The sequence below is a fragment of the Thalassophryne amazonica genome, chromosome 16 (genome assembly GCF_902500255.1).
Source record: "Thalassophryne amazonica chromosome 16, fThaAma1.1, whole genome shotgun sequence".
Taxonomy (NCBI): Eukaryota; Metazoa; Chordata; class Actinopteri; order Batrachoidiformes; family Batrachoididae; genus Thalassophryne; species Thalassophryne amazonica.
The window spans coordinates 39,985,709-40,001,405 of record NC_047118.1 but is presented as its reverse complement, the minus strand read 5'-3'; the positions used below and the strand labels follow the sequence as shown (position 1 = coordinate 40,001,405).

The window sequence follows — 15,697 nt, the reverse complement described above, 5'->3', positions numbered from 1 at the left end:
GGGCATCAGAGTGGCTCCATAAAAAGCATTTCAAGGTCCTAGAGTGGCTGAGCCAGTCTCCAGACCTCCACCCCATAGAAAATTTGTTGAGGGAGTTGAAAGTCCATGTTGCCCAGTGACAGCCCCAAAACATCACTGCTCTAGAGGAGATATGCATGGAGGAATGGGCCAAAATACCAGCTACAGTATGTGCAAACCTGGTGAAGACTTACAGGAAATGTTTGACCTGTGTCATTGCCAACAAATTATGTAACAAAGTATATTGAGTTGAACTTTTGTTATTGACCAAATACTTATTTTCCACCATAATTTACCAATAAATTCTTTAAAAATCCTACAATGTGATTTCCTGGATTTTTTTTTTCTTTTTTCTCATTTTGTCTCTCATAGTTGAAGTGTACCTATGATGACAATTACAGACCTCTCTCATCTTTCTACGTAGGAGAACTTGCACAATCAGGGACTGACTAAATACTTTTTTGCCCTACTGTAAATTGCACCCATCTTTTCCAGTGTTTCATAAATATGTCCGTCTTTAGATTCAAAGAGAAGATAACCTTTTCCAAAATGTATATTTCCATTGTCACATCTATCCAGTTATTAATTGTAGGTCCAGTCTGCAACATCCATCTCTTAAAGCCCCTTTCACGCCGGGGCTGCTTCCAGTTGCTTCATGTGGCGTCATGACGATGCAGGAATGTCTGCGTCAGGTGCGCGCACCAGGGAGCAGAGAGGAGGTGAGGTTGCAGCCTGCAGGTCCTCTGCACAGAGAAATCAGAGGACTGGCTTTTATAAGAGCTTGCAGTCTCTGAGGCATGGACTTAATGAGTGACAAACAGTACTCTTCATCAATCTGGCTCCAACTTTCTCTGATTGCTGTTGCCAGATCAGCTTTGCAGGTTGGAGCCTTGTCATGGACCATTTTCTTCAACTTCCACCAAAGATTTTCAATTAGATTAAGATCCGGACTATTTGCAGGCCATGACATTGACCCTATGTGTCTTTTTGCAAGGAATGTTTTCACAGTTTTTGCTCTATGGCAAGATGCATTATCATCTTGAAAAATGATTTCATCATCCCCAAACATCCTTTCAATTGATGGGATAAGAAAAGTGTCCAAAATATCAACGTAAACTTGTGCATTTGTTGATGATGTAATGACAGCCATCTCCCCAGTGCCTTTACCTGACATGCAGCCCCATATCATAAATGAAATGATGGAAATTTACATGTTCTCTTCAGGCAGTCATCTTTATAAATCTCATTGGAACGGCACCAAACAAAAGTTCCAGCATCATCACCTTGCCCAATGCAGATTCCAGATTCATCACTGAATATGACTTTCATCCAGTCATCCACAGTCCACGATTGCTTGTAACCTTGTTTTTTTTCTGTTTAGGTGTTAATGATGGCTTTCGTTTAGTTTTTCTGTATGTAAATCCCGTTTCCTTTAGGTGATTTCTTACAGTTCGGTCACAGACGTTGACTCCAGTTTCCTCCCATTCGTTCCTCATTTGTTTTGTTGTGCATTTTCGATTTTTGAGACATATTGCTTTAAGTTTTCTGTCTTGATGCTTTGATGTCTTCCTTGGTCTACCAGTATGTTTGCCTTTAACAACCTTCCTATGTTGTTTGTATTTGGTCCAGAGTTTAGACACAGCTGACTGTGAACAACCAACATCTTTTGCAACACTGCGTGATGATTTACCCTCTTTTAAGAGTTTGGTAATCCTCTCCTTTGTTTCACTTGACATCTCTCGTGTTGGAGCCATGATTCATGGCAGTCCACTTGGTGCAACAGCTCTCCAAGGTGTGATCACTCCTTTTTAGATGCAGACTAATGAGCAGATCTGATTTGATGCAGGTGTTAGTTTTGGGGATGAAAATGTACAGGGTGATTCCATAATTTTTTCCTCAGAATTGAGTGATTCCATATTTTTTTTTTTTTTTTTTTTCCCCTCTGCTTGGTCTAAAAAAGCAACCGTTACTGACTGCCACAATTTTTTTTTTTTCCTGATTTCTTATAGTGTTTCTTAAAGCCAGAAAGTTGCCATTTGAAATGACTAGTTTTGTGTCATGTCTGTGATCTGCTTTTTTTTTTTCTACAAAATTAAACAACTGAATGAACATCCTCCGAGGCTGGTGATTCCATAATTTTTGCCAGGGGTTGTAGTCTTATTACATGTAACAAGGGTTATATAATTCGGTCAACTTAAGCCTTTTGGGAAAATGGACACGGTTCTTCCATTATATACAACATTTGAACGTCCCGCTACTGAAAAATCTGCACGCCCCAGCTTCCCGCTAAGCACCAAACCTGCAATACGTCACTGCCTGTAGACCATATCGGCTTTGCACGCTTGGTGGCCGTTGTTTACACTTTTTTTAGCGGCAGAAACTTTGATTAAACACAGCTCTCAGGGACTTGTTTGTCGATATGCCTGACCAGTGTGTCGCAGCATATTGCACAAACACAAGGGTGAAAGGTTTTAGCCTTTTCAAGTCCAGGCAGATTGATTGAAAGCCGCGGTGTTGTGTGATGCACGAAATGTCAGGCTGCCGCTCCCTCCGCTTGCATACCCGCATTTGCTCCCGACAGCAGACACTTTCCTTTACCATCTCCATGTTCTCGTACCGCTCACAGGAACACCTAAAGTGTCAACCCCAATTAATATGTTCACAATAATCTTGAAATGGTCAAGGAACTTGTAAAAATATCAGTGCAATATGTAGTAAACATGGCAGCACCATGTGCACTGTTGTTTTCTGTGATCTTTTTCAAAACGTTCGCTGTTTATTTCCTATTCTTTTGTGAAAATAACGTAACTAAACGGATGAATGCAATGCCTGGTACTTGAAAACTACACAAACCCGAAGGTAATGACGGTGGTCTGCAAGTAGTAGCTACACTATCGTGGGTCTGTAAAAATAAAGCCGGTAAACGGATGCTAGATTTGAAAATGCTATAATTATAGTGTTATAAACAGCAGCAACAAAAATCAAAGCCTCCCTTATCATTCCGTATTCTGCAGCCTTTCAAATCCATCGGAATTGGCACGTCTCTTGCCTCTGCTTCAGCTTCGCCATAAGCACCGTCTGTCAGAATGGCCCTGGTTTGAATGTTCGTCCGAAAGATATGGCTCCAACCTGTAGGGTCTAATCACTGCTGCAGGATCCGAGTCAGTCTTGATTTCCTCAGAAACAATCCACACTTGAAGAGGAGTCAGAAAAGTTCTCGATATCGTCACTGTCCATGCTGAGGTCTATCTGTTCCTGTTGTCAGTCGAACAGACAAAGATGGGACTCTACACACTGTCGTCACGGCATCACGTGACCGCTGATGGAACGCTGCCAGCGCGCTTTCCAAGAAACACACTTTTGAGAAACTGTACAAACTTTATTTCTCAGTGATAATAATTAAAACCACTTTCAACTTACTATTGTATGTATATTTTGATATTTATATCAGTTTTACTTTTTTTTTTTTTTTTTTTTTTTTTAAGGTGTCATATCCACTTTAAGAGCAAGTAGGTGTAGCAGCAGTCAGGATGCAAACAGCTTTTTTGTGTGTGTGTGTGTGTGTGTGCTCTTTTTGAGCGTGTAGTTTTTACTGCATTGTGTACACGGTATAAAAACAATCCTGCATGATTTATACTTTGGGAACAATGGAACACAGCAGGAATCATAAATTGGCGTCGGCTAACGTTGTATTGTGAGGGTGTGGCTTCCAGTCACGTTGAGTACCGTCGCGTTGCCCTGACTTGTGCTGAAACCACTTAATATCTGCGTCCTGTGCTCAATGCAGAAAAAATTAAACATGTTTAATTTTTGGCGTCCGATTCACTTCGTCCTTTGCGTCCCTCGCGGTGTTCTGGCTTTGAGCTACATCGTCTCGTGGTGTAAAGGAGTGGGCCATTTTTTTTAACAGCTTTAGAAAGCCTTGTTCCACTGTTGCAATAAGGGCGACCTCTTTAGTGATAGGCCACTGCTCTTCTTTGAGTGAGAGGGAGGGAGAGGCTGAGAGAGAGAGCGACTGAGAGACCAAGTGAAAAAAGGAGAAATTAAGTTCAAGAAATTTTCTTTAAAGTTTATACACACGTTATATAACACATATAGTGTGATAGTGCCTCTGACTAATACAGCAGATAACTGTAAGAATTGTTAAAATCTGGTTACAAGATCCAAAATTTGACTGTGTATACCTTTTGGTACATATTGTAGCAAAATAACTTTAGGCATTTGAATTTTCAGTAGGGGGCCAAGTAGGGGTCAATTGAAGAATTGCACAGGGTCAAAATAAAAAATAAAAAAAAGTATTCCAATCATATCGAAAGTGGTACCACATTATGTATCTGATGACAATGATTCCAAAAAGGTATAGTTTGGACTATCTATAACTGAATGTTATGGAGTAAAAATGGCAAGAATGGTAACAAAAGTCAGTTTCAGTTTGTACAGGGGTGAAAAGTTAAAGTTGCTCCAGTTTTGGTAAAACATGGTGCAAATTATTGGTTGAGTTAATAGGATTAACAAATGGAATAGTTCAGACTGTGTTGAATGTTTGGTCTCCAAAGTAAAGGTCAAACAATGTCAACGTCCATTGGATTCTATGACATGTGACATATGTTACCCCGTAACATGATAACTAAGCATGACACATGGTGCAAACTTTTCCTTTTTAAAATCCTACTAACCAACCAATAATTTGCATCATGTTTTACCATAATTGGAGCAACTTTAACTTTTGACCCCTGTACAAACTGAAAGTGATCTTTGTTGCCATGCTTGCTGTTTTTACCCCATAACTCCAGAACATTCAGTCACAGATAGTCCAAACTATATACTTTTTTGGAATCTTTGTGATCAGACATAATGTGGTATAGCTTTCAATATGTTTGGAACTTTTTTTGACCACTATGCAGTTTTTCAATTGACCCCTACTTTGCCCCCTATTGAAAATTCAAATGTTATCTGCAGCACTAGACTGTTCACTTGGGGTTTATTTACGGAGGATTTATTTTGGAAATGTTTTATTTGAATTTGTCAGTTATGGAAATGCTTGTAGAGACTCTTATTTATTTATTTTATTTTTTTAAATGATCAATCTTTTGATAATCTAGAGCAGATTTCATATCCACAAATATAAATATAGCAATAACAAACTGTGTTTAAATACTTTTGTAATAGTGTTAATTTCATCAGGCAAGATGAGACCATTTTTTTCATGATGATAACAAGAAGAGAGATGATACTGACAGCATAGCTATGGCCATCAACACCATGAAGAGCCACCACAAGCTGAAGACCATCAGGTTCCATAGAGCCGGAGAGAAACCCAACCCTCAACCACGGGTGAAGTCTGGCCTCCTCACCTCAGCCACTGACTGGCAACTAGAAGTGGATTTGGGTAAACGGCTGAAGTTCCCAGCCAGGATAACATCTACATGGCTCCAACCGGACATGATCATTGTGTCAGATTCCACCAAATAGCTGATTATTCTGGAGCTCACAGTGCCCTGGGAAGAGCGCATGGAAGAGGCCAATAAGAGGAAGTGTGCCAAATATCAGGAGCTGGTGGATGAAAGCAGGAAACAAGGTTGGAAGATGCACTGTGAACCTCTGGAGGTGGGCTGCCGAGGATTTGCAGGGTGGTCTCTCTGCAAAGTTCTCTCACTGCTGGACCTCTCTGGGGAGGCACAGAGGAAGGCCATCAGGTCTGCAACTGATGACGCAGAGAAAGCCACAAAGTGGCTATGGATCAAGTGGCAGATCGTGGGCAAATGCTTATAGGACACAGGGCGGAGTCTGATCAATCCCGGTCAGGTCTCCTGGGCAAGAATGTCGATGTTGTAAGACCCGAAACACCCAGTGACCCCGGGTTACATCACTGATGATGTGTCCCAGCGTAGCCGCAAGATGCATCTTTGACCTGACCAGAAGAGGATGATACTCCGTCACTGTTCTAAAACGCTGATTAAGACTAAATTAATATGCATTATTGTTGACACAAAAGGTGAGACTAAAATGTTTTGCATGAAATATAACTGACATAAAATCTTTCTAAATTTTCATCTACAAGATCTTGCTCTCTGAAAATGTTTCCAAAATGAGTTCCAAGAGAATTCACGCTGACTCTGTCCTGATGTAAAGTCATCAAGGCTGGATGCAACATATAAAATGTATCGTGAGTACATTTGAGAATGTGTGGAATGTCCCCCCCATTCAAAACTTTCAAAAAAAAATTTTAAAATAACATCCGTTTTGTTTGTCTCCTTGCTCCAGCACATACTCTCCTGCCTACGGGGGGCGGTGGATCAGCCTCCTGTGTGTTGGAGCATAGATCATTAAAGACAACTAGAGTGGACACCAGCCTTCAGAAAATTAACTTAACGTTTTTCTTACAAACTAGGAACCTGAAAGCCAAACGGTTTGTGTTTAACTGCATGTATAAGAAGACAATGGCAATAATTACATTACACGTCACGTGACTAGTCAAAAATTAAATAAAAAAAAATAAACATGCTGCAGTAAATCCATCCAATGTCAATGAATAACCTTTAATGGGGGAGGGAGTTTACATTTACACTCTGTCTCACCGTGTTACTGTCTGATCAGCTCTCTGAGGCTCAGATTAAAGTTACTGTTGATTTTTTTGAGCACAACAGCAATTGCTATATTTATCCATTATCAATTTGTCTTAAACGTTATTTGGTGAAAAATTGGCTCAGGTTGTGGCTCTTAGAATTGATTAAAAACTTTACAAGTCTTGAATTATTTATATTAGTTTATTCTGCTCTGCTTTAACAAAATTCAAGCCAATTCTGAATGTACAAATGGAATAACTACATCCAACAAATGTTTCATTTCAAAAGACCTCTGTCTGCAGTGTTGTGGATTAACAAGAAATCCCAATGTCTAATTGTATCTGACAGGAAGCCTTGTGGATTTAAAATATTGAGGAAATACAAGCCTTCAATCACTCAACAAGTGTATTTTGTCAGGTAATGATAACATTCTGTATTTCAGTTGTGTGAAGCATTATATTGACTAAAATGATAATCTAATGTCTTTTTTATCAAGAAGACTCAAATGTCTAGACAGAAACCAGACTAAAATACATTGATTTCTCTTTTGGCTAAAACCAGACTAAAATGAATAAAATCCCATTAATGTTTCCAAAAAGAATTTTAAGTTTTTGCTTTCTCTTTGTTTATTTTTAATGAGTGATAAATAAATCTAATCAATTACAAGCTTTGTGATTAATTAATTTACCATATTTTCTGGAGTACAAGTTACACCTGTCCAAAAATGCCTCTTTAAGAAAAAACAAAATGTAGAGTACAAAATTCACATTTCCCACTTCAGACAGCAAGAAGCAGAATAAATTTAACTGCTGGCATTTTTATTTTTTTTTATAAGGCACACAATGTTAAGCCCCTTTCACATTGGGCCTGCTTCGAGTTGCTTCATGCGGTGTCATGAGGAATGTCTGCATCAACGTGGGTGGGGCTTGAGGTGAGAGCGCTATAAGGAGCTTACCTGCAGCCAGACTATAAAGAGAGCAGCGCTCTGATTTCTGTTATAAGTAGTTTCATTCTTTCTGTGACCGGAGCTGCAGCCGACATTCGTGCGCACACTCCGTGAGTGGATGTGGAGGAGATGTCCTCCGTGAGGAGTATACTGGATGTGGACATGTCACTCGCAGTCGGTCTGTGAGCAGAATGGACTTAACACAATTGTGACAGAACCTGAGGTAAGTGAGGAACTGCAGGCTGTAATGAACTCTTTTCTTTTAATTGTTCACATGTGCTGATTGAGTGGTATAGTTTTACTGCATTGGTATAAAAAATTCAGTAATCCTGCGTCATCTATAGCTCGGCAACAATGGAGCACAGCAGGGATCATAAATTGTCATCGGGTGGCATCCAGTCATGTTAAGCACAGTTATGTTGCCTCAACTTGCGAGAAAACTACTTCCTTTGTGCATCCGGTGCTCGACGCAGAAAAAAAATGTTTAAAACATGTTTAATTTTTGGCATCGGTTTGCGTCGCCCTTTGCGTCCCTCACGGTGTTGTGGCGTTGAGCTGCATTAACTCAGCCTTATTGTAGTTAAGTTCATAGCATATCCAGAATATCATTCACATTTTATCTCAATAAAATAAAGCACAGAGTTCCCAGCTTAAATATTATTGCCTTAGAATCTTGTTTACAATGTTCTGTGCATTTTTATTTAAAAAACTCAACATATTTTATCTGTCTTCAAGGCAAACCTGAATAGATGAGACATTATTGGGGAGCATTTGCATCCAGATATTTAGAATGTAATTAAACATCATAAATTAACCAATTTTGAAGTAGTTGTGTATGCCTAGTCATCTCACATGAAGGGTGATAAAATATTTCATTTAGTCACCTGTTTCTGGAGTTGCATCAAGCCTTTTCAGACAGCCTCTGTCTGTGATGTCAACATCATTTATATATCACTTTGTAAGGGAAATAAAGGTTTATTTTCACATATTTTGCTGTGTTTGTGTTATGTATTCTCTAATCCTAATGCTGGCTGCACTTGTATTCATGTGATACTATACCTTCTTATTCCGCTTTCTTTACTTTCTGGTAAGTAGCAGGAATCTACTAGTTGATGTGTAACAAATTTCTAATATTGTAGTTTTCTCTTCTTTCAGTTGATGACCTATCAAGTTGAAAACAGTAAAGATAGATAACCAAGTGTGTTTCTCTGTACAACCCCAATTCCAGTGAAGTTGGGACGTTGTGTAAAATGTAAATAGAAAACCAGAATACAATGATTTGCACATCCTCTTCAACCTATATTCAATTGAATACACCACAAAGACCAGATATTTAATGTTCAAACTGAAACTTTATTTTTGTGCTGTGATCACTGCTCTATCACTGTATTCCTTTACTAAGCCATATATATTGATTTATAACAGAAAACTGTCAAAAGGGGGAATAAATAGAAGTGTAAAGATGATTGAATATATCAGAGCAGTAAATTGATCAGTGCGTGTGAACGCATTGACTCACGTGCGGTTATTTCAACCAGCTGCAGCTGATCCACAACGTGAATCTGTCTTCCAGAATGGCTCTTTATATAATCATTTTAATTATCTAGCTGTTGCCACATGTACAGAAGGGCTGGATTGTTATTCCTACACTCATATTGTTATATTTAATAAAAAATAAGTGCACACAGGAGCTGCTGCTGTCGCTAATGCTGCATTCGTGTACCGTCGGAAATTACACAACTTTTTATTGTTTCAAATTCAGCGGTTGCTTGTGGCAAAATAATTAATTGTATCCACACAAAAGATTAATTCTGCTCTATATAAGGTGCCTGAGCCCATTGAAACTGACCCACCCAGATTAAAAAAAATCCAAGCAAACGGGCTGAGTTTGCCCTGTAATTTCCGACGGTACATGAACACAGCAGCAGCCTCAGCGCTCACAAACCGGCTTCTGCACTGTGTGAAAACATTCAGCTGGTCGAACGAAGTCAAACTAAACAATAACGTTACAAAAACTAAACAAACGATTTAAAAAAAAAAAAACGTCAAGAACGACAGCAAAACGAAACACGGACAAATTGAGGTTTTCGTTGCCCTTCGTTCAAATTTTTCAACAGTTTACAAATCCTGATGAAGCACCAGCTGCAGGAACGAAACTGCGTGAAGGTTAAACGATGACAAAAAGTCCAGATTTCTTGTTTCGTCAGGGCTTTGTTGCCCTTCATTAAGTGCCGTGTGACTGGGTCATAAGCTCCCTGTCGAGAAACAAACTTGAGAAATGTGAAGGAATCCTGACGACAACTTCAATTTGTCCGTATTCCGTTTTGCTTTCTATCTTGACGGTTCCTCATTGTTTGTGTAGTTACCGTACCGTTAGCGTTCCGTTTGATTGTCGTCCAACCTCCCAAGTCTGACGTCTTGCACAAACATTGGCGATATGCGAACAGATCAATAACTAAAGAGCCGACGAGCTGAATGTGGCTCGTCCATGTGTGAGACAAAAAGCAACGTTATCATACAGAAACGATAGCGGCAAGTTTGATCAACAACTTTAGCTATTTATGGACGTTGCAGCCATCTCTGGCTGCAGTGTGCATGTGCGCGCACACGTTGACAAACCTGTTGTCAAGACAACTAGCTCTCGCAGCTGCAAAGTGTCAAGGTCGCCGTTCGCTTCATTTTCTTTTGTTAGTTTTGGTTTAATTTTGGTCTTTTATGCACTCTGCGCTTACCGGCTTTTCCGTGATGGGAGAAGTGAAGTAGAGCTGCTGCTCCTTCTCATTGAACGGAGCCAGCTGGGGTGGTTTGGGTATCTGGTAAGGATGCCCACTGGGCGCCTCTCTAGGGAGGTGTTCCAGGCACGTCCATCTGGGAGGAGATCCAAGGGAAGCCCCAGGGCTAGGTGGAGAGATGATATATCCACACTGACCTGGGAATGCCTCTGGGTCAGAGGTGGTTAATCTGGCCTGGGAAAGGAAAGTCTGGGGTCCCCTACTGGAGCTGTTGCTTCCGCATCCTGATCATGGTTAAAGATAAATGGACTGCATTTATATAGCGCTTTTCCATCTGCATCAGACGCTCAAAGCGCTTTACAGTTATGCCTCACATTCACACAAACGCACTCTCACACCGATGTCAGGGTGCTGCCATGCAAGGCACCCACTACACACCGGGAGCAACTAGGGGATTAAGGACCTTGCCCAAGGGCCCTTAGTAATTTTTCCGGTCAGGCTGGGATTTGAACCAAGGATCCTCTGGTCTCAAGCCCAACGCTTAAGCACTAAACCATAACCTCCCCTAAGATGAAGATGAGTGAGTGAGTGAATATTTAAAACTGCCCAATTGCGATTTGAATCACATTTCAAACCACATCTGTATGTAGTTTGAATCCGCTTTGGAAAACTAAAAAAAAAACAAAAAAAAACGGCTAGGTATACAATCTGGATATGCTAAAAATCTGATTTTGAATGGTAATGTGAACACGGCTTTTGATAAATTGTGCTGTGCAATAAGTCTTTGTTCTCCGAAGTTCATTCTGAGGACCCTGACAGAGAATGAGCCTGTCAGCGTTCTGTGGCAGGCTCCTGCAGATTGGAGTCTTGTCTTTCCAGTGAATGCACAATGTAGCTTGGTAGTCAGTACTGAATAAATAATTCTTTTCTAACATCACATATAGTTCAGCTTGGACAATTTGCATCCACCTTTTTGCCAAGTTCTTTGACTCATGCTGCAGCTGATTGTGCTCCATTCCTCCTCTAACTGGCAACAAGAATTTCTTTTTTCCTTTTTTTTTTTTTTTTTTTTTTTTCAATCTGGTCAGGGTGCTTAATGGCACCTTAATAGTGGCAATGAGGTTAGGACAAGTGCTGTTTCTCTTTCTAATTGTATATATTGTTTGTTGACAGTCAGGACAATGGAGCTGAGAGTGGGAAATAAGTATCGGCTGGGAAGAAAGATAGGTAGCGGTTCTTTTGGAGACATCTACCTTGGTAAGTGAAGCAGGCAGACACACAAACACGCACATATATATATAATATGAATCCATAATTGTTCATCTGACTGTTTTTCCTTTTATTTATCCATTAATGTGCTGGAGAAGTTTGTGTTACTGAAACAGCAGTTTACATTTTTTGTGATGTTATGTGTGTATCTTCTCAGGTGCCAACATTGCCACTGGTGAGGAGGTAGCCATTAAGCTGGAATGTGTGAAGACCAAACACCCACAGCTGCACATTGAAAGCAAGTTTTATAAAATGATGCAAGGCGGAGGTAAGACATAAACACAGCTGTGGCATGATAGGTATTTTGAGCATGTTTGGTTTGTCAGATTGTCTATTTTCAACAGTGTTCTAGATTAGAATGCACATGTAAGCCTAACTGGAAGCTTTTGTTTTAATGAGAATTCATCTCTTTATAATTGACATAATCACAGAAACCCTCTTATGTGAGAATGTGTAGATAACTAAAATGTTTCCACTAATGTCTGTACTGTCATTCAAAACTCCTTAATTTTGAAAGATCTTAGTCTTTTTATGCAAAGTTTGGAACAAGCATATTTCGGTTAAGTGCACCATTGGTAAGTTATGCCATGCCAACATAAATGTTTCATGCCTGCTTCTTTGTTGCAGTGGGTATTCCATCAATAAAATGGTGTGGTGCAGAGGGTGACTACAATGTGATGGTAATGGAGCTACTTGGTCCCAGTCTGGAGGACCTGTTCAATTTTTGCTCCAGGAAATTCAGCCTCAAGACTGTTCTCCTATTGGCTGACCAGATGGTATGATTTAAAAAAAAAAAAAAAAAACATTAACAATTAGGCACATTAGATTGGTGAGCATGGTTTATGGGCAACTTTCAGAGAGGCAAAGTTTTAAAACAAGTCACATGTCCACTTAGGATAGGTGATGAAGTACTTCTCTCTGTCGTTGAAGAACCTTTACTGATATGTAGTATATCTTTATAGGAAGATGTACAGTGTTTTGTGGTTGTATGACCTAATCCTTTGATTGCACAAAACTGTAAAGTGTTACGAACAAATACAATAATTGTCTTCAGGTACTCAACCAGTATTTATCAGTTTGTGTGTGAAAGTTAATATGCTTCTCCTAGTCCTTCTGTCCACACTTACAATTGATCTTACTCATAAAATGTAGCATTTGAACAAGGCTCCTGATGGGATAAATTTAATTTGTATGCAATGCTGAAAATTGTGCTTTGTGGGAATGATGACAATCTGCTCAGAGAGACTACATGCAGCAGTGTTCTGATGCTTCTCAGACCATGTAAATCTCAAGCTGGCTGAGGCAGCACAAGTCCTCATTAACCTGTATCTATTTTTCTTTTGAGTGGGGGAAATTTGATTTATTTGTGGTGCCGATGTGAACACTGTGGCTGTATATCACAAACTGGACAAACATTGAACATGATGACAGTAAGTTGTCTGTAAGCAGATATTTGATTACCATTACACTTCCAGAACCAATGTTCTTTATTCTGCAATTGTATAACATTGCAGTGTCCTAAGTCTCATATTTTATGAAAATTCGCACTTGTCTTTTATTGCTTTCACACAAAAATTGCAGGTCAAACCTGTTTCAACCATTGAACTGAATCTGCATGGATCAGGTGCCCTGGCTTAGCCAGCCAGGTGTAAACCTGGGTCATGTCCAGCTGTGTCCACTGTTAAATGTTAACACCCCTGTCTCACCTTGTCAATTTAGCCAGCGTATGTCGACCGTTTTGTGTAAGTTAAGACCACGCTGATATGCATTGTAATATTACGAGTATGGCAAAACATTTTTGGTATGCACAATATTTTCGACGTATGCCAGTGTATGACTTGTACACCCCACATACATGGATCATAAGTTGTAGGTAAGTTATGCAGTCGTTAACTCGTTACTCATAAGTTGAAATATGTCTATTGATCCTGAACAACTGAAAGCTTCAGTCCTCATGCAGTTCAGACTTTCAAATATTAAAACCATTCACACACCGTAAATATAATGACTTAATTTTACCTGTTCGCTTCAGTCTGATTCATCATCACAGCCTGACAAAAAACGTATCCACATAAAGCATCCTGATCTTGGAAAGCGACACCTGAAAATACTTGAGTTCCTTGTCGTGGCTGAAGAAACGCAGTGTTTTAAAAGTAGTCCTTATAGACAACTCCAGGGTTCTCCCCAGAAATTTTTAGTATAGCGGTGCTGTTGGCAGTTATTGCCTGAGGCGTTGCGAGTCATTGACTGGTTTTAGATGCATTGAAAGAATTAGACAAAAAAAATTACACTTATGTTGTAATATCAAAGTTCTTTTTTGTATTTTTCTGTCGAAGTTAAGAAAATAGATAACATTGAAAAGTTTAAAAACATTAATATTTGATGGACATAGCATTTGCGCTCTTCATTTAAAAATGGCACACTGTACCTTTTTAATCCAGTAAGAGTCCAGTCAGTTTCTCTCTCGTTGTTTAGCCCCCCCCCCCAACATTTTTGAGTGGGATTACATACTTATTAAAAAAAAACAAAAAAAAACAATTTAACCCCTAATTGTCTCGTTTGAACAAGAGCTAAATCTGGACTGATTTGATTGTCAAATCAGAATCAGTTTTATTGCCAAGTAAGTTCTCACATACAAGTAATTTGATCTGGTGTCATTAGGGCAAACAACAATAATAAAAGGAAAATTTAAAAAATAATTCTGGAAGAAGTAAAGGAGTAAATTTGCTCTTTTAATGATGAAATCCTGGATGGAAAACTTTATGAATCAGTTTTTCACACTTTACTGTTTCACTGAAGCTGTGTGCTGAAGATGATCGTTGATTAAAATTGCTTCGCTGCTTTTTTACAGCGTGTAGCGTCTGCTGTTCACACTTCTCTATCTCTGAGGGAACAAGAGACTCTTCTTTGCTCTCACACCATATTTGAGCAAACTTTGGAAACATGAAGGCTTTCAACTGTAAAATAAAGCCTGCAAATGAATTTCTGGAGCTATGCAAGCAGAAGGAGCTCTTTTTATTGGAAGACTTTGATGGAGCTGTTTTTTTTCCACTGTGCTCTCTCTGAGCTGCAGCACTGCTCTGCTCAGCTCTGTCGGCGGGGGAGGGGCGAGCGGGCAGTTCAGCACAAACAGCCTGACGGGTTTTTAGAAAACTACCTGAGAGCAGAGAACAATATAACGCCGCTGTGATAAGACTATGATGGCGCGGCACTGTTGTTCCATTGTCTGGGAAGAACCCTGAACTTATTTTAAAAGTTGAAAGAGTCACAGCACCTCATTCATTCACGTCAGCATTTACCACAGGCATCAGTCGATTCTTGAGCTTTCTGCATGCAATGAAAATAAATCCCATGATCCACCAAGGCAAAAATAAAATAAAATTAAAAAAATGTTAAATTACTCTGTTTGGCCTTCGTGTGGAGGAGAGAGGCCACACAACAGCTTATGCATGCTCGATGATGTGCTTGTCAATATCTGCGTGTTCCGCTTGCCAAACAAAAGGATTCTGCCGGCGGTGGAAGGCAAACCAAGCCAGACTTAAACCACCCACTCCACCAGGTGATTTCGCTGATTAACTGATTCCATTTGCTCTAAGTGATGTTAATCAGCGAAATCACCTGGTGGGTGGTTGCAAAGAAAACCTGCACCCTCTCGGCCCTTTAGGAATCCGTTTCAGACCTCTGATGTAATGGGTATTTTCAAGTCATATGACACCTGACCAATGAGCATATGAACATCAGATGCTAGTTATAGTAAGCAAAGCTATATACACTCAACAAAAATATAAACGCAACACTTTTGGTTTTGCTCCCATTTTGTATGAGATGAACTCAAAGATCTAAAACTTTTTCCACATACACAATATCACCATTTCCCTCAAATATTGTTCACAAACCAGTCTAAATCTGTGATAGTGAGCACTTCTCCTTTGCTGAGATAATCCATCCCACCTCACAGGTGTGCCATACCAAGATGCTGATTAGACACCATGATTAGTGCACAGGTGTGCCTTAGACTGCCCACAATAAAAGGCCACTCTGAAAGGTGCAGTTTTATCACACAGCACAATGCCACAGATGTCGCAAGATTTGAAGGAGCATGCAATTGGCATGCTGACAGCAGGAATGTCAACCAGAGCTGTTGCTCGTGTATTGAATGTTCATTT

The 15,697-nt window shown here is 39.7% G+C and overlaps 1 protein-coding gene across 1 annotated transcript in view; it reads left to right on the top strand.

Annotated features, from left to right (window-relative positions):
• LOC117527325 (casein kinase I) overlaps nucleotides 1–15,697 on the top strand; it is a 49,565-nt gene that overhangs the window by 8,819 nt on the left and 25,049 nt on the right. Inside the window, exons 3-5 of the mRNA XM_034189639.1 lie at nucleotides 11,436–11,519; nucleotides 11,689–11,799; nucleotides 12,159–12,307. Of these exons, the coding sequence (XP_034045530.1) occupies nucleotides 11,444–11,519; nucleotides 11,689–11,799; nucleotides 12,159–12,307 (336 nt within the window). The 5' untranslated portion in view covers nucleotides 11,436–11,443. The remainder of the gene's footprint in view (nucleotides 1–11,435; nucleotides 11,520–11,688; nucleotides 11,800–12,158; nucleotides 12,308–15,697) is intronic.